At 48.8% G+C, this 24,829-nt stretch overlaps 1 protein-coding gene across 1 annotated transcript in view; it reads right to left on the bottom strand.

Annotated features, from left to right (window-relative positions):
• Positions 1–2,194: 2,194 nt before the first annotated feature.
• Positions 2,195–24,829, bottom strand: part of UMODL1 (uromodulin like 1) — a 63,303-nt gene continuing 40,668 nt past the window's right edge. The window contains exons 15-22 of the mRNA XM_033418366.2: positions 22,656–22,793; positions 20,794–21,113; positions 13,083–13,228; positions 12,352–12,588; positions 11,936–12,095; positions 10,068–10,152; positions 4,887–5,087; positions 2,195–3,271 (exon numbers count right to left, since the gene is read on the bottom strand). Coding sequence (XP_033274257.1) covers positions 4,906–5,087; positions 10,068–10,152; positions 11,936–12,095; positions 12,352–12,588; positions 13,083–13,228; positions 20,794–21,113; positions 22,656–22,793 — 1,268 coding nt within the window. The 3' untranslated portion in view covers positions 2,195–3,271; positions 4,887–4,905. The remainder of the gene's footprint in view (positions 3,272–4,886; positions 5,088–10,067; positions 10,153–11,935; positions 12,096–12,351; positions 12,589–13,082; positions 13,229–20,793; positions 21,114–22,655; positions 22,794–24,829) is intronic.

Below are 24,829 nucleotides of genomic sequence, written 5' to 3'. Positions count from 1 at the left end.
TCAATGCAATCCCTATCAAACTACCAATGGCATTTTTCACAGAACCAGAACAAAAAACTTCACAATTTGTACGGAAACACAAAAGACCCTGAATAGCCAAAGCAATCTTGGGAAAGGAAAACAGAGTTGGAGGAATCAGACTCCCCAACTTCAAACTATACCATAAAGCTACAGTAATCAAGACAGTATGGTACTGGCACAAAAACAGAAATATAGATCAATGGCACAGGATAGAAAGCCCAGAGATAAACCCACACACCTATGGGCACCTAATTTATGACAAAGGAGGCAAGAACATACAATGGAGAAAAGACAGCCTCTTCAATAAGTGGTGCTAGGAAAACTGGACAGCTACATGTAAAAGAATGAAATTAGAACACTACCTAACACCATACACAAAAATAAACTCCAAATAGATTAAAGACTTATATGTAAGACCAGACACTATAAAACTCTTAGGGGAAAACATAGGAAAAACACTCTTTGACATAAACCACAGCAAGATCTTTTTTGACCCACCTCCTAGAGTAACAGAAATAAAAACAAAAATAAACAAATGGGACTTAATTGAACTTAAAAGCTTTTGCACAGCAAAGGAAACCATAAACAAGACAAAAAGACAACCCTCAGAATGGGAGAAAATATTTGCAAATAAAACAACAGAAAAAGGATTAATCTCCAAAATATGCAAACAGCTTATGCAGCTCAATATCAATAAAACAACCAATCCAGTTAAAAAATGGGCAGAAGACCTAAATAGACATTTCATCAAGGAAGACATACAGGTGGCCAAGAGGCACATGAAAAGATGCTCAACATCACAAATTATTAGAGAAATGCAAATCAAAACTACAATGAGGTATCACCTGACATTGGTCAGAATGGCCATTAACAAAAAATCTAGAAACAGTAAATGCTGGAAAGAGTGTGGTGAAAAGGGAACCCTCCTGCACTGCTGGTGGGAATGTAAATTGATACAACCACTATGGAAAACAGTATGGAGGTCCTTAAAAAACTAAAAATAGAACTACCATATGACCTAGCAATCCCACTACTGGGCATATACCCTGAGAAAACTATAACTCAAAAAGAGACATGTACCACAATGTTCATTGCAGCACTATTTACAATAGCCAGGACATGGAACCAATGTAAATGTCCATCGATAGATGAATGGATAAAGAAGATGTGGCACATACATACAATGGAATATTACTCAGCCATAAAAAGAAACGAAACTGAGTTATTTGTAGTAAGTTGGATGGACATAGAGTCTGTCATACAGAGTGAAGTAAGTCAGAAAGCGAAAAACAAATACCGTATGCTAACACATATATATGGAATCTAAAAAAAAAAAAAAAGTTCTGTTGAACCTAGTTGCAGGGCAGGAATAAAGAGATATAGAGAATGGACTTGAGGATATTGGATTGGAGGGGGAAGCTGGGGCGAACTGAGAGTAGCATCGACATATATACACTACCGAATTTAAAATAGATAGCTAGTGGGAAGCAGCCACCTAGCACAGGGAGATCAGCTCGGTGCTTTGCGACCACCTAGAGGGGTGGGATAGGGAGGGTGGGAGGGAGACGCAAGAGGGAGGGGATATGGGGATATACATATATGTATAGCTGATTCACTTTGTTATACAGCAGAAACTAACACAGTATTGTGAAGCAATTATACTCCAACAAAGATCTATTAAAAAATTCTTTTTAATAAAATAAAAGCTTGAGAAATGAAAAAAAAATACTAAAACCCTGTTAGATATAATTCTGTCTAAGTTCATCATGGAAAAACACTATCCTCTCAGGTGTTAGGTATCAAATACAATTCCATTTGCTTTAAATAAAGTGAAAAGCATTACCAGTTAGCATGGTGTAATGAAGAAATTTCTAGACTAAAATACTTAGATTCTACACCTATTTCCTCATGAACTCATTTTGTAAACTTATGTAAATAGCTCACCCATTCCTTCTCCGGTTTCCCATTATGCAGTGGGTAAATAGTGCCTCACCCCTGGTAAAATTATTTATTTTAATATCTGTGAAAGTGCTTGGAACAATATAAAATAAGGATATATATAATGTTACTTCGACTTGCTATAAAAATTTTCGTATTAATAGAGTGCCTTTTGAGTCACTGCTGTGTAAATAAAAACAATATCCTTGTAATGCAGGACAAAAGTTAAAGAGTACAGGGCTTCCCTGGTGGCGCAGTGGTTGAGAGTCCGCCTGCTGATGCAGGGGACGCGTGTTCGTGCCCCGGTCCGGGAAGATCCCACATGCCGCGGAGCGGCTGGGCCCGTGAGCCATGGCCACTGAGCCTGCGCGTCCGGAGCCTGTGCTCTGCAACGGGAGAGGCCACAGCAGTGAGAGGCCCGCGAACCGCAAAAAAAAAAAAAAAAAAAAAAAAAGTTAACGAGTATATATGTCTACTAAAAATCACATTGGCAGTATTTTTATGACTCACCTATTTTTATTTTTTATCTAATTGTATTTTTTTATACAGCAGGTTCTTATTAGTTATCTATTTTATACATATTAGTGTATACATGTTCAATCCCAATCTCCCAATTCATCCCACCACCACCGGCCCACCCCCGCTTTTCCCCCTTGGTGTCCATACGTTTATTCTCTACATCTGTGTCTCTATTTCTGCCTTGCAAACCGGTTCATCTGTACCATTCTTCTAGATTCCACATATATGCATTAATTTGCAATATTTGTTTTTCTCTTTCTGACTTACTCTGTATGGCAGTCTCTAGGTCCATCCACGTCTCTACAAATGACCCATTTTCAATGACTCACCTATTTTAAAAAGAACTTCAACTACACTGTCCAATAGTTTCGAAAATGTGAAATGTTATGTATTTGACAGAGGGTCAAATGGATGGATGGAGGGGTGGGTGGTAGGTGATAGATGTCGATGGTGAGCAAAGCCAGGAAGGGCCGCCTGGACCGCTTAGGGTGGTGAGGGGCCTGGGAGCTCTGTGTGGTGGAGGCGATGGCGTGACGGCAGAGCTGCGTTCGAGCTTGGTTCGAAGACCCCTGTGTCTGAGGCTTGGGGCATTCAGCTCCTGGCCTGCTTCTCCACCAGCTCCGCTCGCCCACCTGGTGCTGCCTTGTCTGGGACCCGGGCAGAGGACGGGCCTCCTGGGGGCAGGCAGAGGCTGTGTTTCCACCACTTCTGGAGCTCATCCAGGCTCTGGATGAGGGACAGGGCAGGCTGCCATCGACGCCTGAGTGGAGACTGGAGCTTGATTCACGGCTACCTGTGTGGGGAAGGAGACTGCCTGCGTCAGTCTGCAGCAGGAGAGGTGGGGTTGATGCTGGAAAGCCCAGAGTGGGTCGCGGAGGTTACCGCCAACCCCCAGGACATGACATCTGTGCTTGCCGAATGGTGAGAGACTGAGCCCAAATAAAAGGGCAGCGAATCCCAGGAGGCACAGGAACCCCGGTCTCCGGTGAGTGCAGCTCCCGCAGGTCAGCAGTCAGGTGAGACAGGTACACACACCTGAGCCAGACGGCCACGCCCTCGGGGCTCTGTGCCTTTGTGCTATCTGTGGACCACCCACCCAGATATGGGGCTCATCACCTAGTGGGGTTGTACCAACTGCCAACCTTGGGGATGTTTATTTGTTTGAGATTTTCAAAAAGCAGATTTTTTCAGGAACTTGAGAACCAGATATAGATATTTTTTACTTTGGAAGACAGAAGTCTCAGGAGAATAAGAAAAGAAAAGGGACCAATTTTCCCTGTAGTGTTTTAATTTCGAGGAGGGGGCCATCCAGCACGGCTGAGGCACCAACACACAAGATTTCCTTAGAAATTCTCCAGGACAAGTGTTGGCCTCCTTGTTGGAATTCATTTTCTAAATATTAAGTAAAAGTTGCTGAAATTCTCTTGCGATTCTATGCAGGGAGGTGAGTGGCCCTGGTCCAACCCTCCCCATCCAGGCTGTAAGGGCTCCGAGGCCCTGGAATCACGTGAGCTCTTGGGTCCTCGGAGCAAAGGGGGCTGAGACAGGGTGAAGACATCACGTTTCCAGTGTCTGCAGGACCAGCCCCTGAAGGAGGTGACATTTTCTCTGACGACGCTGAAGTCACCCAGAAAGGGACGTTGCCTTGTGGGGAAGTGCGCTGTAACCCGCCTCTGCTGTGTGATGGGGGTGATTCACTTGAGATCTCTGAGCCCCCTCTCCTCATTTAAGGGATGAAGCCAGGAACTGCCACACTTTGAGGAGTTGTATCAAAGGTCCGTTATCTCGAGAGAATGAAGAGCTGAACGCGGGGAAGGTGGCCCAGCGGGGGACGCTGCCGACCCAGGCAGGAAACAGGGACCTGGGCCAGCCACTGTGGGGCGTGTCCACGTGACAGGACCCCCGACGGGGGCAGGATGGAATAGGATGGGGAAGTGGGAGGGTCTTCGTGACCAAACCTGGCGGGCCCCCACCCAGACTGGAAGGCACCCCGCCAGGCAGCTGTTATCGTTATTATTGGAGGAAAGTTGAACTGAAGTTACTGCTGTTCGCCCCCTATCTGGAGCCTCAGCAGAGCACATCTAGCCCTCTAATCACGCCGCAGTCTCTCCCAGCAACCGGCCCCCATTCTAAGGCACAGGCCAAAGGTCACCTCACTAATATAACAAAAACACCTTTACCGCCCTCAGCACTTAGGAAATTCCAAGGGTTTCAGGAGCTCTGTGCCAGGAGCAGTGGGTGAAGACCAAGTATATATTCCTGATTATAAATCACAGTATCCCAGGCATGAACCGCCGAAACCCACAAATCTACCCTTTGCCAAACCCCGCGGGACGCACTGTGCAGGCACCTCGGCGGCAAAGGCAGGGCTGGTGCCTCAGACGAGACGGGCCTCCCTCCTCACCCACCTGCGGGCAGCCGGGCTCCTTATTCGTGGAACACCTGGTAGCTGAAGTTGTCGGACTGGGTTTTGAGGTTGTATTTTCCTGTCGTTCTCTGGTAGCGCATGATGAGAAGGGCAGCTGGCCCCGCCACCAAGGCAAAGGCAGCCACCAGCGTGAGGACCAGGTAACTGGCTCGCAGTCCCGGCTTTGCAGCTGGAGGTTCTCCTGCAGGGATGAAACAGGCGCAGGTGGGTGGTCTGCCCAAAGCAGCTCGGCCTGGTCGCAGCGGGGTCCCGGCATTGCCCCTGGATGGAGGGCTCGGGACGGGACGCACCCGCGATGGAACAAGCTCTCACGCATCAGACGTTCAGCGTGCCCGTGCCCCCGCCCCAAGCCCGGGAGAGCACAGCAGCCAGGACAGGTCTGCCTGCCCACGTTCCGGATAATCACTGGCCAAGAGGAAGGAGGCCATGCGGGAGCCCCAGGATCTCCAGGTCGGGGCAGAGCGCTCAGCGTGCCCTGCACAGAGACACACGGTGCCCACACACTGCACAGCACCGGGAAGCTGGCCTTCCCCACACTCAGGGACAGGAAAGCACAGGAGAGCCTGGACCCCAAACTGCTGAACACAGGGACTCAATAAACACTCATACACGCGGCCACATAGCAGCATATCCAGCACAGCCGAAAGGGGGAAGCAGCCCCCAAATCCATCAAAGGACGAATGAATAAACAACACGTGGTCCATCCACCCAGTGGAATAATATTCGGCCATAAAAGGCACGAGAGTCGGCCACAGGTTATGACATGGATGAGCCTGGAAAACACCCATTGTGCCGAGTGACAGGCATCGGTCTCCAAGGACCACACGTTGTCGTGTGACCCTGTTTCTAGGGAGACCAGAGACAGGAAGCCAAGCCAGGTAGTTTCAGGGGCAGGGGAAGGGCTGCGGAGTCACTCCCTCCTGTGGGCACGGAGCTGCTTCGGGTGATGAAAATGTTTTGAAGCTAGAGAAGGGTGGTGAAGGTGCTGAATTCTGCCCAATTATTTATTTTAAAACAGTTAACTTTATATTAGGTGAATTTTATCTCAATTTCACCACAGGAGCTTATCAGAAAGGTCTGGGTAGGAAAGCATTCCTGGGCAATAAGGGACACTGGAGACCCCGTTTTCCATTTCTGGGGCTGTTTCCGGAAGTGGCCGCTGCTCCAGGTCTCCCAGTCATGGATCAGACGAGTGCAGACACCAAAGTGATTCAGCAATGGCCTAGAAGAGGCTCCCACCCGACTGCCTGGATGGTGGGCCAGCTGGAACCGGGCAACCCCCTCCTCCAGAGGGAGGACCACACTGGGATAGGGATACTGGGGACAGTTGCTGGAGCGGCTGCAACCTCCCAAGGAACCTGAGGTCTCCAGACTCTGGGGCACCAGCTTCCTGACAACCCCTTCATGGCTGGATCTTAAATCCATCCTCCAGTGGGTGCTACAGTGAACCCTTCCCCTTCCTCCTGTGCCTCACGTAGGGGACCAACTTGTGAGCACAAGGGGGGCTGTCTGCCCTGAGGATGCTGGAGCAGAAAGGCAGAAGAGGCCCCCTTGTTGGCCCCGTGGAGCCCAGCCCCAGCCCCAGACTGGCAGCTACAGAGATGAGCGAACATGTTCGGTCGCTGCCTCTCCAGCTGGGTTTCTGTTCCCTGCAGCCGAGCACTCTTCACTGGCCACTGACTCAGAGCTGCTCCGAGTGGGGTCCACAGGCCAGTGCCGTCCACTGGTTACCATGGTCCAGGAATGGTTACTGGTCCAGGAGAGATGCTTACAACTAGAGAGGGAGCCTGTGTCGCAATGCAACCCGCGTCATCACTGGGGGTATTTCCTTAAACATAGTAACCACCTGTCAGTCCATGATAGACGAGATGCTTAAATGAAAGACACTGGTCGTCCCCCAGGATAGCAGGAGCAGGGCTGCTGTGATATCACGGCGGTGACGCACATGATCAACCTTTTCACAAAGACACTAGCCTATCGCTGCTCTTGTGAAGGGGACACATCTTGGTGAGGGAAAGTGATGGAGGACCTCCTGGCACGCAAATAACCCAGGAGCAGGGTACGTATAACCCCGGCCCCTTGCAGAGGGTCCAGGTCCTTCCAGAGGTCTGAGGTCCAGCTCAGCTGTTCTCTGGGGGCACCCAGGCCCCTCACTTCGATAATTGTTCCAAACCCTTCCCACTGGGACATTTCAGGATCCCACGGACATTAATCTCAAACATTCTCTACCTCTTCACACAAAAAAGCTCTAATGAGTGAGAAATAATGTTCTCTATAAAGCAAATGGCCACGGATGATTTCCAAAAATGAAGTGCAAAAATTACAGTGCCGATATATGATTTGTTGGTAGCACAGATTCAGAAACGATTACCAGTTGGATGCTGCCTTAAAATTGCCAACACACAGTGTTATGTGTTGAAGTGTATCCCTCCAAAACACGTATGTTGAGTCCTAACCCCCAGTGCCTGAGAATGCGACCTTATTTGGAAATAGGGTCATTGCAGACATCTTTAGTTAAGTTATACTCAAGCAGAAGAGGTCCCGAATTCAACGACTGGTGTCCTTGTAAGAAGACAGAGACCTTCAGGAAAAGCCATGGGATACAGAGGCAGAGGCTGGAGGGATGCAACCACAAGCCAAGGCTGCCAGACCAGAACCACCAGAAGCTGGGAGAGAGGCCTGGAACGGACTCTCCCTCAGGGACTTCGGAAGGAACCAGCCCCGCCCACGCCATGACCTTGGACTTGGGTCTCCAGACTCTGAGAGAGTAGTTTCTGTTCTTTTAAGCCACCCGGTTTGTGATTCTTAGTTTCCTGTGTCACTAGCCCCAGAAAACTAACACCCGTGGTGTGAAGGCTGGGGTGGACTGATGCCTGGAAAGGAAGCCAGGGCAGCCCCTGGAGACCAAGGGTGGGTGGGTTAGGAAAAGGCTGGAACTTCTGGGAGAGGCCCAGCTTGTCCAGGTGATAGCTGTGTGAGCTTGGACATGTTCCCTGAGATCTCCCAGAGTTCTCATTCTTCCCCAGAGTAGAAGTGATGTGATAGCAGGGGACAGGTCATGGGTGCCCAGTGGGAGGGGCAGAGATAAAATCCCGGAGGTACTTGTCTGCCAGCCTCTTTTCACTCTGTGCCTCCAGCAGTATTTCTGTTACTACACACTATTAAAATGTAATCACCTGCCTACCAGCTGAGAGATTCCAAGTTTCTAAATGATGTTTCTGTATATTTGTATGACACAGTTATGAAGCAGAAAAGCTAATAATACAATGAGAAAGAATGATGAACAAAATGAATAATTATAATCCTTGTCATTGAGCTTGACCGTCTACACCCTTACTGTGTTTGGGGTTCTCTGCAATGGTTGTGTTAGTGAAGTGCACTACCGGTTAGGAAGGATAATAAATAACACTTACCAGTAATTGCTACGGACAAGGCACTGTATGAACTAGGAATTACCATCATCATTATTGTTGTCCCCATTTTACAGATGAGGCAAATGAGGCAAAGGCAGCATGCCCAAAGTCAGACCCAAGTTTTGTCTCCAGGCAACCTAGCTCCTGCATCACAAATTTTAGCCTCACAGAGGATTTTTATTTACTGTAATCTTATTGGCCAGGTATGTAGGACTGTTGTAATAACTCCTATGATGTAGAGAAAAAGCACAGAGCCTGGCATACAGTAGTTAGAGGAGATAATGAATAAGTGGGTAGGTGAGTGGATGGATGGAGGAATGATGGCTGGCTGGACGGGACTCAGAAGACTCAGGAATATTCCTAAGAGCACACAGCTCAGAAGTATGAGAGCCTATATTTAAACACAGCCCTCCTGACTCCAAACCCAGTGTTTTTTCCACTCTGGTTTTGACATTATCTGTAATATCTATGAATAAATAGAAGTTCTGTTTCTATAAATAAGAATGCAATTCACATACATTCTCTTTCATATTAGATCCATCAGTTCTCAGCCATTTAAGACAATGAAGAGGATAGGAAAAGCACATTGTCCCAGGACCCAGGCCAGCGATCATCCGAGGACCGGTGCAAACACCAGGGCCTGGAATCCAGCTCCAGAGACATTGAGTTGGTTGGCCTGGGGCATGGCCTGGGACCTGGGACTTTTGTTTTCATTTCCAAAATCCTCTGCATGAGAACCAGCAGTTGAATATCACTGGCTAAGAAGACCTCCCTTGGGGCTTCCCTGGTGGCGCAGTGGTTGAGAGTCCGCCTGCCGATGCAGGGGCTGCGGGTTCGTGCCCCGGTCCGGGAAGATCCCACATGCCGCGGAGCGGCTGGGCCCGTGAGCCGTGACTGCTGAGCCTGCGCGTCCAGAGCCTGTGCTCCGCAATGGGAGAGGCCACAACAGTGAGAGGCCCGCTTCCCAAGCCCTGGTTAGCACACCCATCCCGGTTTACACCCTGCATCCAAAACCCGGAAGTTCCTGTATGGGAAAATAGAGAGGCAAGGAGGGCCATCCAAGTTAGGAAGAAAAACAATAAAAAAGGAAAGTCAACTGGGATTAGGTTTAGCCGAAAGGAAGAGAAAAACCCAAAAAAGCAGCGACAAGGAAAATGGAAGCTTATTTCTTTCTGGCATAAACATCGGAGGTCAGAGCCCAGGCCTGGCCCTGCAGCTTCGCTCCACGGTGTCCTGGGGCTCCCGGCTCCCGCCTCCACGGTGCTCATGCCCCCAGATGGCAGCTGCCTGCAGCCGCCTCCCCTGAATGTCAGGCAGCCGGGTGGGTACCGGATGTTTATAAGGCAGGCACACAGTGCTTTGTGACCACCTAGAGGGGTGGGAGGGAGGGAGGGAGACGCAAGAGGGAGGAGATACGGGGATATATGTATATGTATAGCTGATTCACTTTGTTATACAGCAGAAACTAACACACCATTGTAAAGCAATTACACTCCAGTAAAGATGTTAAAAAAAAAGTTGTCACTTGACACTCTCTTTTGCATCTCATTAGCCAGAGCTCACCCATATGGCCACTCTTGCTATAAGGTCAGTTGGGAATTATAGTGTTTATTCCTGGCAGCCACCTGTCCCCTAAAAACTGGGGGTTCTATTACCATGGAAGGAGAAGAGAACAGATATTTGGGGACAGCTAGCAGTTTCTGAATCAATACCCAAGTTTAGTTGTCTAAACCAAGTCACCAGCTCACCTTCGGACCGAATCAGGGGTCCCCAGGACATCTGGTGCGTTGCAGAGGGCTCGCCATTTCTCAGCGACCTAAAGTCGTCACAGTTCTGTAATTTTAAAAGGAGAAGAAGTACAAATTAGCTGAACAATGTTTATGAGAAATGCATCCACTATCAGGGTTGATCCTCTGATTCGTACATGTTCTTTCCTGCCAGAAACGTCAAGTCACAATGGATGAGCTTGGTCAGGGGAGAAGGAGGAAGGGGGAGGCTGGACCACCTGGGCCTCGGGGCTGTGCAGGCAGGGTGCCCAACTGGATGGGGGAGGGCTGGGCAGCAGGAGGGTTGGAGGAAGCAAGATGTAGCCCCCTGTGCTGTCTCCAGTTTCCAGCTCTGGCCCCTTGGCCCCTGGGGGCATCGTCTCAGAGTCACCCTTTGTTCTCCACAGCCCGCGGCAGACACCTGCTCCTTTTAACACCTGGGCCTGATGAAAAGTTTCAATGACATGATAGAATCTGTCTACCATACACCTGCTATGGGGTGCATCGTGTCCCCCAAAAGATGTTGCAGTCCTAACCTCAGTACCTGTGGACGTGACCTTATTTGGAAATAGGGCCTTTGCAGATGATCGCGTTAAGATGAGGTCAGTAGGGTGGCCCTAATCCAATAGGACTGTGTTCTTGCAAAAAGAGGACATTTGAACACAGACACAGATATGCACAGAGGGAAGACATGTGAAGACACAGGGAGAAGGTGCCATCAATCAGTCAGGGAGCTGGACCTGGAACAGATTCTCCCACAGCCTCACAAGGAACAGCCCAGCCGACGACACCTTGATCTCGGACTTCCAGCCTCCAGACTGTGCGAGGATAGATTTATGTTATTTAAGCTGCCCAGCCTGCGGTACTTCGTTACAGCAGCCGCAGGAAACCAATACAACACCCATCCTAGAGGAGCTTGGAAAGAAATACGTGAAGCTCATAGTGTAGAGAATTTGAGAACCGGCCGCTCCCTGTCAAAGCTGTCATGGTCATTAACACCCTAGGGTTTCTAAGGGGCTGATGCAGGCTCGGAGCCCCTCAGCGGGCAGGCACCAGGAGTCTGTGTTCCTTTCCAGTAGACCTGCTATTTGAGAAAAAGTGACAGCAAAATCAGGGCTCACTGGATTTCTTCTGCTGTGCATCCTGACTGATGGCTGGCCCTGATCACCCAGGAAAACTGCCCAACTTTTGTAAGGAGCACAGGAACAAACGTGTCCCCAAAGGAGAGAGAAATATGCGGTTGCTGAAGCAAAGGCCAACAGAGCCCTCCATGCCTTCCCCAGCCACAGGTGACACATGACAGTCACTTCACATACTTGTCTGTGGATGAAGAATAACTCTCCAACCCAGAAGTGCAAAGCACATTTCAAATTCAAAGTTCTGAGGAAATGAGAATGTAAAGTTATTCATAATCCCAGCATAAACGCTGAACGGGAAAGAACAAAAACCTGATGAAATAACCTAGTGGCTAGGATTCAGCAGTGTGCCACCGACTTGCTAAAAATAATTTCAGATTAAAATAACATTTTTACACCTAAGTATGCATTCGATCACCTCGAAGGAGAAGCATGACAGCACCATGACAAGGAAGGTCTGATGTGATGGCCAGTGGAATGGTATGGTCTAAGGAAGGACTCAAGTTAGCCCCCCAGCGACACTGGTCCTCACCCAGGACTGTCCACCATTAAAACCTCATTTCATATCTTTTAAGGGCCAAGTCTGCAGGGCCCAGCACCTCCTCCCTGAAGTCTGGCCCCAGAAATGCCCAGGCCCTGGGCTTCCGATCACAGAGCAACCCTCCTCATAACAAAGAGGGTGAGTCCAGAGGTTTAGAACAGCAAAACACCTACTATTTTGCATGTGGTTCCGGGGGATTCCATGCAGATGCGGAGTTTGCAGTGCAGATAGACTATGGAGTTGTTGATGAAGGAAAAGATTTTCAGCTTAAACTGGGCCTTGTTGGAGTTCCCGTTCTCAATCACATTCGTGTGTGTGTTGGGGATAGGGCAGCTGGGAAGAGACAAAGCGACTCATTAGTTCTAAACGGGCCCTCCTGTCCTTGTTCCCAGGTGAGTTTCCTTACCGTGCACCTGAGTGCACACGGAGCATCCCCACTAGGATACAAGAAGGCAAGGATGGCTAGATCTCTGGTTCCCAAGAGGAGGCTCTCCTGAGGGCGTCACCTAAAACCCGGGTCTGCATCCATGCGTGTCTGGAAATTCAGAGGGTCCAAAGAAGGCTACACAGAGGGGGTGGGTGCCCCTACCTGTTGTTAATGAAGCCAAACATGACCGGGTCCCTGGCATTGCTGGATGGTGTTGCCCAGCACTCGGTCAGGACCACCTTGAGGTTGCTTTTCTGTTTATAGAGCCCTACTTCAATCTTGACGTCATCACTGGCAGACACGGTATAATTTTGAGGAATAGGAGAGTCTCCAATAAATAACTGCATTTCGGTGACAAAACTTCCAGCGCCATGGAGGTCCTCGATGACGGTGTAAACCCTGCAAGAGGGAGCGTTTGCGGGCTGGGGTCTGCTTCTGTGACCCTCCTGTTCCCATTTCTCCCCAAAATACTCCAAAGAAAGATGGAATTAAAAGAAGACCACCCAAATGAGAATAAGAAAAGAAAGGCTATTGTTTTTTGAGCTGGCTAGAGCTGGGGTCAGCCCCGGTCACTAGAGTTTGGTGGAGACTCAAAGGCAGGCAGAGGAGGGGTGAGCTTCACAGGGGAAAGGGGGAGAGAGGCGTGCCCTGATGGGGCGTCCTACGTGACTGGCTAGGGGAACAGGTGTCGCTTTCCCTGGTTGGCTCTAGACTGGAGATGGGGACAAATCTAGGGAAGCTGCCAGTTATTAATCAAGTCTTGGCCACTGCCTTTGGTATGTTCAGTCTCTCAGAAGGGTCCTCAAGTGATTAAAACCCTAAAGAAACCCCCAAGTGATGGTGCTGGGAGGAACGTGAGCTGCAGGGAATTGGGGAGACGCCTCTGCACTTACCCCCACTCCGGGGTGTAGCCCGATGACGTCAGGAGGTCATTCTGGAAGGCGCAGTGGATAGGGCTCAGGATCTTCAGGTGATGGATGATGCCCTCTGGGGACAGGTCGTTCCTCAGCGTGGTCCTCACCACCGTATTCGTCATGTTCTGAACGCAGACGGGACATGAGTGAGCTCCCGGGCCCCAGCAGGCCCCCAACATGTCTACGGACCACAGTTCTGGGTGCAGGGGTTGTTTAAAGCTTATCCCCCCAAATATGAAAACCTTGACAATTTTTCCCAGTATAAACTGCAAAAGAGAACATAACGTCGTGACATCTGGTTTAGCCTACTTCCTGTACCCGCTTTCTTCATTAAAAGAGAACCAGAGACAAACTAGATCAGACGATACCCCAAACAATAGATTAGATTCTTCCCCAAATAATCCCCAGGTACACTTCTGAAAATTAGAGAGCAAGTCCTCACCAAAGAAATCGAGTTAAAATAAATCGGTTAAAGCCTGCGACTCATCAAACTGCATTCTTTCTAATTCTAGGGACACTAACACAGAACCAAGGGTCCAGAGGGCAACCTAAAGAAAATGAATGTGGTCTGGAAGAGGACTCAGGGGTGTGAAATGATAACACAGCTCTTGCCTGTGGACACAAGTCTCCAGGGAGAATTGTGATGCCCGTTAGCGTTAGTGAGGTTAAGGCCATTAAAAAAAAAGTGCAGAGCTAATCAGTTTCATGCTAGAGAAATGCTGCCAGGGTCAGCTGGTAAGGACTGGATACTCAGAACGTGAACGTTTATCAGGAAAAAGAGAAGATTTTCAGGCCGTTGTATACCAGTACAAGCAGATGGGCTTGCCAACATCAAAGAGAGCTCCAAAATTTCTCCAGAGCCAAAAATAGTGATGAAGACCCTGGGATGGGCAATTTCATCATCTGATTCAGTGGAGAGCATTGTGGGAAGAGATTAAAATGTCTGTGAAAATTGCCACCATTATACTGAAGCTAAACATTTTGTTTGACAAAATGCCTGAAGTTGTAACCACCCATTTGAAGTGCTTTCCTTGCTAGTGGCTTGGAGTTTGATCGTCCTGGTGGTGGCTTCTGCAAGATCAACACCCCTTACTGACATCTCCAAAAGTGTCACTAGAAGAACAGAGCACAGGGCCGGTCAAGGACAGCCTAGATGACCTGCGGTTGTAATGCTTACTATGCATAACGACTGGTAGTGGGCATTGCCCTGCTTCTGTTAAAGTCGCTGGCCTTAACAGTTTAGAACTAGACAAGGGGAATTTTGTGTGAAATAGGTAAATCAGAGCCATCGAATGAAGAGGAAACAAGAGGCATGGTTGAAAATTACGCCAGTAAAGAAGTGTGGATTAGAGTTTGTAGAAATACACAGCCAAGTAAAGTAGAAGTTATTGGACTTCTTGGAGGATGAAAGAGCAAAGCAGAGTACGAGCTATATGACAAAGGGTCTAATCCCGATAAGGTTGCCAGTAGAGCGTTTGCTGAAAATAGACATTTTGACACTAACAATGCTAATGGAACCTGTGCATCTGACAGACGAGAAATCTAATGGCCAAATAAGCCTTGACATGAGTGGGTCTGAGAACAAAACACCGTCTGTAGGGCAAAGCTTGGAGGAGCAGGAAGGGAATTGTCTACTCTCCAATGATCTGAAAGTCCCTGAAGAGAAGGACCTTTTGATTCTCTTTCCTTCTACAGCTACTGCATCTACTCCTTACTTGCTGTTTTTTAAGAAATTATAGAACAAGTGCATTTTCCTTGTGTGCACATTAAACAGACCTGGACAAACTGATAAAGTTGTTTACATCAAAGAGTTTATGCCTCTTGAACATCATGCTCAATGGTGAAAAGCTAAAAGCATTTCCTCTAAGGTCAGGAATAAGACAAGGATGCTCACTGTCACCACTTTTAGTCAACATAGTATTGGAAGTCCCAGCCACAGCAATCAGAAAAGAAAAAGAAATAAAAGGAATCCAAATTGGAAAGGAAGAAGTAAAACTGTCACTATTCGAGAGGTAGACTCTGGTAGACACAGAGATGTCCCATTCAGATCCCTCTTCAAGGAAAGACTTGCTGCCCAGCTGTGAGCTGTGCAGTCAGCAGATGGTCTCCAACTGTCAGCTTCTTCAGGGTCAGCCTCACCTGAGATCATGCCCTTCCCAGGGCAGGCTGCTTCAGGGCTAAAAGGATGAGGACATATAAAGGAATGGCTGTTTTGTCCTGCGAGCTTCCTGCTGGGTTGACCCAATGCTTGTGTCCCCATAAAACCTGTCTGTTGAAACCTAATCCCCAGTGTGATAGTATTCGGAGGTAGGGCCTTTGGGGGAGATTAGTGCCCTTACAAAAGAGACCCCAGAGAACTCCCTTGTCCCTTCTGCCATGTGAGGTTATAGCAAGAAGACAGCTGTGTGACCCAGGGCTCTCATTAAAACAAACAAAAAAACTGTCACTGTTTGAAGATGACATGATACCATACATAGAAAATCCTAAAGACACCACCAAAAAACCTCATCTATGAATTTGGTAAAGTTGCAGAAACAAAATTAATATATAGAAATCTGTTGCATTTCTGTACACTAACAACAAACTATCAGAAAGAGAAAAGAACCTCATTTACAATCACATCAAAAAAATAAAATACCTAGGAATAAATCTAACTAAGGAGGTAAAAAGACTTGTACTCAGAAAACTGTAAGACACTGATGAAAGAAACTGAAGACAACACAAATAGATGGACAGATATACGTATTAATGGATTGGAAGAATTAATATTGTTAAAATGACCATGCTACCCAGGGCAATCTACAGATTCAGTACAATCCTTATCAAAATATCAATGGCATTTTCCACAGAACTAGAACAAAAAAATTCTAAAATTGGTATGGGAAAAGCAAAAGACCCCAAATAGACAAAGCAATCTTTAGAAAGAAGAACAAAGCTGGAAGTATCACACTTCCTGGCTTTAGACTATACTACAAAGCTACAGTAATCAAAATAGCACGGTACTGGCACAAAACAGACACACAGATCAATGGAACAGAACAGAGAGCCCAGGAATCAACCTACACTTATATGGACAATTAATCTACAAGAAAGGAGGCAAAAATATACAATAGGGAAAAGTCAGCTTCTCCAATTAATGGTGTTGGGGAAACTGGACAGCTACATGCAAAAGAATCAAACTGGACTTCTCACTCACACCATGCACAAAAATAAATTCAAAACGGATTAAAGACTTAAATGTAAGACCTGAAACCATAAAACTTCTAGAAGAAAACATAGGCAGTATGCTGTTTGACATCAGTCTTAGTAATACTTTTTTTGATATGTCTCCTCAGGCAAGGGAAACAAAAGCAAAAATAAACAAATGGTACTACATAAACTAAAACTTGCACAATGAAGGAAACTATCAACAAAACAAAAAAGGCCACCTACTGAATGGGAGAAGATATTTGCAAATAATATATCTGATAAGGGATTAATATCCAAAAACATACAAAGAACACATATAACTCAACATCAAAAAACAAACAACCCGATTAAAAAATGGGCAGAGGATCTGAAATATATACATATTTATACATATATATATATATATATAATGGAATACTACTCAGCCATATAAAAGAATGAAATCTTGCCATTTGTAGCAACATGTTACCCCTTATATGTGGAATCTAAACAAAACAAAACAAATGAACAAACATAACAAAACTGAAACAGTTATAGATACAGAGAACAGGTGGTTGCCGGAGGGAAGGGGGGGAGGATGAGAGAAATAGGTGACGGAGATTAAGAGGTAAAAACTTCTAGTTACAAAATAAATGAGTCATGGGTATGAAATGTACAGTGTGGGGAATATAGTCAATAATCATGTAATATCTTTGCATGGTGATATATCGGAGCTAGACTTACCGTGGTGATCATTTTGAAATGCATAGAAACATGAATCACTATGTGTGTAACAGGAACTAACACAGTGTTGCAGGTCAATTATACTTCAGAAACAAACAAACAAACCCACAGAAAAAGAGGTCAGATTTGCGGTCACCAGAGGAGGGAGTGAGGGAGGTGGAATTGGATGAAGGTGGTCAAAAGGTACAAACTTCCAGTTATAAGATAAAGAAGTACTAGGGATGTCATGTACAGCACGATAAATATAATTAGCACTGCTGTACTTTATACATGAAAGTGGTGAAGAGGGTAAATCCTCAGCGCTCTTACCCCAAGGAAAAAATTTTTTTCTCTTTCTTTAATTTTGTATCTATATGAGATGACAGATGTTCATTTAAACTGTAATAATCATTTCATGATGTATTAAGTCAAATCCTCATGCTGTACACCTGAAACTTATACAGTCTGTGTGTCAATTACATCTCAATAAAACGGGAATAAAAACTTTTTTAAAAAGAATCTTTAGCTCTTGGTTATTATTAGTCTCTCTAAGTTTTTATACAAATGCTGAAATTAGAATGATTGACAGTCATGATAATTTTTAGAATTCATTTTCCTTGGTAGAGACTCCTAATGCATTAGCTTCTGGGAGCAAAGGTGTATAGGTTCTTAACTGACCGATCCACAATGGGAACATTGAAACACTTTTGAATTGACGCTATCTTCTTTGTTTGCTTTTTAACATAAAGCGCTTGTGTTCATAGCTCATATTTTTAATTATCTGCACGATGTTTACAGGTCCTGTGGTTTCTTCAGCTCAGAAGCAGACCCTCATTCAGCACATTTAGTTTTACAATAGCCATGAAGCCACATCTCGGATGGGCTGTATCAGAGACACCAAGTTTAGAACGTGTGTCCTCACAGTGGTGGACATTATGTGCCTTGACTCACTTTGAAAAATGCCTCAGAAAACCTGGACAGTCCCCTGCTATCTTCACAAGACTTTTACACGTATTTATGAAGATGATTCTGTACTTCATGACTCTTTGGGGCACGGGCTAATTTCTCTCTTCCTAGACATACTCTAAACCATCTGAATATGGTATATCAAACTGAGAGGTGAGACCTTAGATTTAACGTAAACATAGTATGAAACATAGTTTGATGTATATAGTACATTAAACTGAGAGATGAGACCTTAAATTTAACTTCTTTTTAAAAACAAGGAGGTCGATAAAATTTAACCCCCTTCTCCCCAAAAAGGAGGAAGAACCTGCTAACTGTACATAATCTGTTGTATTTGTATAAGTAAGTCTCCAGGGGGAATCTTAGTTTTTGACAAATTTCAAAACACAGAAGAGCTCCTGTGGTTTCCAGGGCCTGGATGACTCATAAGAGATGAATTTCCCTCTGCTCTGAAAGGACCCTGAATTTTACTGAATTTAATTGCTAAACCAGGTGTTTGTCTAGCTCGGAAAAACAAGCAAGTGGGAGAGCCGACCCCTGCAGCCTTGTGTCTGTGCCTCCGTGTAGGAGGTGCTGACTCCCCCGAGGGCAGCCTGGCCAGCCCATCGCACCTGAGCACTGCCGGCAAGAGTGTCTTATTTCCTAGCATCTCTCACTTGAGGTCTGTAGGTCCTGCACCAACGTGGACCTGAGAACCACAGCGGCAGCTCTGCCAGCACCTGTGCCCGCCCCCCGCCAGCTTGTGTGCAGACTGGCTCAGAACTGGAGTCGCCCAGAAGCTGCGGTCCCCCGCACTCTGCACCCCCCACCATGGCTGCTCACCCCCTCTCCGTGCGCCCACCTCCAGGTGAGAGTCTTAGGCATCTTTAAGAAAGAGAAGCCAAACCCTGGTTATTTTTCAGCTGTGCTGGCTGAAGGGGTTGGAGGGGGACTGACGAAGGCTGTGGTCACTGGAAACGTCCCGGTTGGTCCGTCAACCCAGCGGCCCTGTGTGTGGGTCTGAGTTGGCATCTCTGCCAACACCTGTGCCCGCACCCCACTCCCGTCAAGGGGAAGATGGAATCACGCCTGAGGGCGGCCAGCCGGGCCCACAGGTGCGCGTGGTCTTCCAGCTGCCCGGCCAGCCCTCGCCCTGGGTCTGGCCTCCAGGCAGGCTGGTACCTTGGAGCTGCCTTTGCGCCCGTGCCCCGTGTCCCCTGCCTGCCCTTCCCGGGTCTCTTCTGTGAGAAGTCTCCCACTGTGTCTCCCCTGGCTCCCCTCCCCAGGGCTCTTCCTACTGAAGCCCACACCAGCTCTGAGCCTTTCAGCCCGTGATGTCGCCTCCCTGTGCCCTTGACCTGGGGTCATCAGCAAGCCTAGCCCATCCAGTGCCTGGGCTCACCTGCCCCACGAGGGAGCCCACCCAGGGCTCCAACCAGAGCCTCTGAGGGTGATGGTCCCTTGCCCACCCCGTGCCGTCGAGGCCCCTGGAGACGCAGAGTCGCAGAGGCCTCAGGGCTGGTCCTCGGAGGCCAGGAGACCTTGACCTTGACCACCGGCCCCATAGACCTTGGTGAGCCTCCAGGTCCCACCGGTTAAACGTGGATGACAATACCTGACCTGGGGGTGATGAGGGGGCTAGATACCCAGCCAGCAGGCCCTTGGGGTTCTCAAGGCCCGGTTCCCTCTCCACCCCTGTGCTAGGAAGCAAGGCCGAAGACCCCCGCCCAGCCCAGCAGCACAGCGTCCCTGAGGACCACCTTCCCCACAGTGCCACGGCCGGGCCTCTGCTGAGACCCTCCCCCAGCCCACCTCCCACAGGAGACCCTTCCCCTTTGGGCTGCCGTCCCACCCAGGGCCCAGCCGTCTGCTGGCCAGAGCCACTCAGACACCCTCCACCTTGTAAATCCTCCCCCATTTCTGGCCTCCCTCATCCAGCTATCTGCACTTGCCCCCTGGGGTCGTGGTGCACCCCCCTTACACCCCTTGGGACCACTTCAGCCTCCTTCCAGAAGGCCCCTCCCCCCACCCCCGGGCCCAGGAAGCCCAGCCCCACCCTGCTCTACTGGGTTATGGTACCTCCTGTGCCAGGACCTCACATCTTTCCAGGGACAACACCGCCCGATGCTGCTCCCGCTTCCCCCATGCCCAGCACTGGCTGAACCCATGGAAGGCGCTGTGTCTGCCTGGCATGGCCTTGAAAGCAGGGGCCAAGCGTGGGGAGCGGGAAGGATGGGGGGTGAGGGGTGCAGGAGTGTCACTATGGCCTAGAGGCAGCATTTGAAGACACAGGACCTGGAGCCATCAGCCCACCACGTGACGAACGCTGCAAACCAGAGATGCTGACATGGCCCGGGACCCTCAGCACGTGGGGGAGGCGTCCCCACCAATGCACGGGCACACACAACCATTCACACATTCTGCACAAACACACTCCCACACGCACACGCACACACACACACACACGCTCGCCGACATACATGCACACGAACATGTTTTCATATGCGTGCACACGTGTACACAGGCACACATGTTCACGCACAGGCTCCCGGCTTTCCTGCCCTTTCTTCTCCCCCACTGGCTCTCCATCCCGCCTGTGCATCAAAATCACTGGGAGGCTTTTGTAAACCCTGACTTTCCACCAGAATCCCTGCACCAGGGTGCAGCCTGGTCCCCGGTGAGAGCTCGGTCCTATTCTAACCCTTGGCTGGGTCCTCCTGTGCTTACAGTCGGAGGCCTCGGGGTGCAGGGTCTTCCTGGCCCCCCAGGCCACACATGGACCCTCCCCGGATCGAGATCCAGACTCCCGGAGCCCCCTCCCCGCGCCCCATGGTGGGTCTTAGCCCGGCCTCACACTCTGCATGACGGTTCCGCACTCGCCCCACGCGGCCACCAGGATCACGTGCGTGCTGTTGTGGTCGCTGACATTGCAGGACGGGTGTCCCAGGTACAGGGAGGATTCAGGGATGGACTCCTGCTGCAGGAAGCGCTTCTGGATGGCGATGGCCACCTTCTCGATCTCACAGAGCACCCTGACAGCCCCGGTCAGGTTCAGCCGCGGGGACAGGCCCTGGGGGGCTGGGCGGGCACCCTGCACTGAGACAGCCCCAGGTCCTGCTGGGGTAGGGGGCTGCTCTGGGCCAGTGGCCTGGGTTGTGTTGCCAGGAGAGTCGGCTGCAAGACATGAGGAGACAAAGGCATAGGGTGGGTCTGTGCTTCGGGACAGCCATGTGAGCCTGGCCAGAGACGTGGTACAAGGCAGGGGCGGGGCAAGGGGCAGACAGCAGACGGACCACTCCGCACCCTGCAGCAGCGCACCCCGGGGCCGCACATGCCAGCAGAGCCACACACATGCGTGTTGCACATTCCTGCCAGCCCAGGCAGCTGGGCCTGCCCTGGTTCACCGTGGCCCCCGTGGCTGGAGAACTGAGGGGTCCCCTGCCCGCCCAGACTCTCCCAGGCTGACACTGGGCATGTGCTGAACCCATGGGCTTGGGATCAGCCATCACTCCTGGGGGCCCCTGAGTCTTATCTCTAAAGTGGGTTAATGAAGTTCGCTCTCTGGATCCTTGCGTCCCTTGTTCCTACTCCAGCTTCCTGCTTCCCTAAAGCATGCTGGGTTTCGACCTCTAGAAGAACACAAGCCTCTGTAAGAGCATCCACCGTCCTCGGAGGGCAGACCCAGGACACACCTCAGCCCTCCCTGAGCCTCCTCTATGGCCCGGCTCTGCTGCCTGCCGCCCCGGCACCTGCCCTCTCATCTCAAGATGCTGCTCACCTGGCTCCCCAGCCCCAGGATGCAGTCCAAACCCCTGCTCATGGCGTTCACAGCCTTCTCGACTGGCCTCACCCGGCCTCGCTGGGCGGGGTACTCCCCCTCTCTCCCACCCACCTCCTGTAGGCATCACGCTGCAGCCAGCACACGCTGCGTGCCTGGACCATGCCCGCTTTCAACAGCTGTGTTCTTACTGTTGCACCCACCCACCACACCCTGCCCCACCGCAGCCCCCTCTGCTGGTGCCGTCGGAGCCATCCTTTAAGACTAGCTCAAAGACACCTCTTCCAGGAAGCCTTCCCTGACCACACTCAAGGGACTGAAACAACTTAGTCTCCTCGGGGCCTCCTGCTTCTGCCTCAAGTAGAGCATATTCCATATTCCTTCAGACACTGTGTTCACTCCTATAAACATGTCTCCTCTACTTGACCGCAGATCCCTGGATGGCAGGGGCCATCTCAGAGTCAACAGTGAATCCACGAAGGCCCCATTTAATGGGAAAAGTGCTGCGTGGACAGTGGGTCTGAGTAGAAACGCTTCCATGTCATGTGTCATTTGTCACACAGGCTGTATGTTTTGCAAGATCATCTTTTAGCATCTGAGAGGACGCACCTGAGTTGATGTGTATATTTTCTCATCAAGGGCATCAGAAGAAGCACTTGGAGATGAGGCACCACCCAGAAGGCTGGAGGGATGTGGAAGGATGGGGCGGCACAGGCATGTGCACACATGTACACACACGTGCACACAGGCATTGCACACGTGCACACACATGCACGTGGGCACATATGCATGCTTGCACGTGTTCGTACACACGGAAACTTGCCCAAGACATAGAAATATGCCAATCTCGTTTAGAAAAGACGCACTTTGGGGACGAACGTCCTTCAAAGAACAGACTACCTGAGCGTATTCCAGACAAGGGATCCTGAGACTACTACCTTCGCAGGGTCTTCCAGAATATTCCACGGGGAGGTCGGGGGTGCCTCCCTCGCAGCTGCAGGTGAAGGACCCCAGGCTGTTGCGGCAGGAGGAGCCCGGGGCGCAGTCATCCTCCCCGCTGTCGCACTCATCGTAATCTGGAGCGTTTAGGAAACAAGACATGAAACCCTCACAGGAGGCCTGAGAATCGCGGCTCTGCCCACTGTTTACAGGCAGCCTGCATCTCGGGAACCAAGGTTAAAATTATCAAATGATAGCAAAGATGGCCAGTTCTGCAGGGTTCGGGAGACAGGGTGGTACCCTGATTTTCTGCCGGGTATGGGAGTGAGAGGCGGGTGGCAGGAAGTCTGCAGGGGCTGTTCTGGAAGGAGGATGATGGGGGCGGATGGGAGGGGGGGAGGGTGAAGGCAGCTCAGCATCCCCTCAGCTGCCTGGAGACCAGGAGACCAATGGGCCCCACCTGGACCCTGGTATCAGGCAGAGGGACCCCGGCACACACTTGCTTTCACCTCTAAGCTCAGTTACTTACCTTATGAACCATAATGCGGCTTTACTGCAGAAAATGGATAAAAACCAGGACAGCTTAGCAAAGAAAATAAAATGCCCCCTTGAGGTCACCTCCCAGACGTAAGTGTTTGTATGTTGGTGTATTCCTTTCCAGCCTTTCGAAAGGCAGACTGCAATGCAGCTAAGATCACGTTTTATACACAAATGTGAGTCCAGTTTCCATCCCATTTCCTTGGGTCAGGAATATTTTCTATCTCAGCAAACCTCATTTTTAATAATTGCCTGACAGTCCATGGCATGGATTACCAAAATTGACTTACTATCTTCCCTATTACGGGACTGTGGGTTATTTCCGATCTTCTGCTTTTAAGGTAGCACTGAGATGAATGTCTTTACATGTAAACTATAGTCCACACTGAGTTCTGTTTCCTTAGGATGGAGTCCTGTAAGTGCTACGATACATGGGCTACATGCAATGAGCAGGATAAAACATTAAGGAAGAAAGACAAATATCATATGATAGAGCTTATCGGTGGAATCTAAAAAATTGGTACAAGTGAACTTATTTACAAAACAGACATAGAGTCACAGATGTAAAAAACAAACGTATGGTTTCCCAGGGTGTGAGGAAGGGATAAACTGGGAGATTCGGATTGACATATACACACTACGATATATAAAATAGGTAACTAATAAAGACCTGCTGTATAGCACAGGGAACTCTATTCAATACTCTGTAATGACTATATGGGAAAAGAATCTAAAAAAGAGTGGATAGGTATATATGTATAACTGATTCACTTTGCTGTACAGCAGAAACTAACGCAACATTGTACATCAACTGTACTCCACTAAAAATTAAAAAAAAAAAACACAAAGTAAAAAAACCCAAAAAAACAAAGCGGATGAAACATTTTTACAGCTCTTGACAAATACCAGGAAGTGTGAGCAAATCCTATTCTCCCAGCGCTGTGTGCAGGGGCTGCTTCGCTATCAGGATTATCTTAAAAAAAAAAATTCCTTGTAGATGGGCGAAAAGAGTAACTCATTTTAATGGGAATGACTTTGATCCTTCCATCTTTGTTAGTCGCGTGGGAGTCATCTTTCACATATGGTCTATTTGGGTCTTTTGTGTCTGTGTCTATTGGGTTCTTAGTATTTTATCACCAATGTGTGTGATCGCTCTTTATTTAGGATATAATTCTTCATCAGATTGTTGAAATTACTTTTTGGTTCACTGCTTGCTTTACAATGGTGACTGTTCTGTTTGACATGAGAGCTTTAACTTTTTATAGAGTCAAGTAGTCCAGGCTTTTCCTCTGCAGGCTTAACCCTTCTCATTCCAAAGATCAGAAAAATATTCATCTATACTGTCTTTGATTTCATCCATACATATAACTATAAGCCTTTTATCGTTTATTCTCAGGCATGCTATGTGCTAGGGTCTGAACTGTGTGTCCTCAACATCTGTGTGTTGAGGCCTTGACCCCAAGTGTGACTGCATTTGCAGGTGGACCCTTTAGGAGATAATTAAGGTCAACTGAGGTCGTTAGGGAGGGGCCCTGATCCGACAGGACTGATGTCCTTATAAAAAGAGACAGCAGAGCGCTCCCCCTCTACACACACAGAGGAAAGGCCAGGTGAGGACGCAGCAGGAGGGTGGCCG

The sequence above is a fragment of the Orcinus orca genome, chromosome 5, assembly GCF_937001465.1.
Source record: "Orcinus orca chromosome 5, mOrcOrc1.1, whole genome shotgun sequence".
Classification (NCBI taxonomy): Eukaryota; Metazoa; Chordata; class Mammalia; order Artiodactyla; family Delphinidae; genus Orcinus; species Orcinus orca.
The sequence above is the reverse complement of the archived record's forward strand: the minus strand, read 5'-3'. Positions and strand labels throughout refer to the sequence as shown.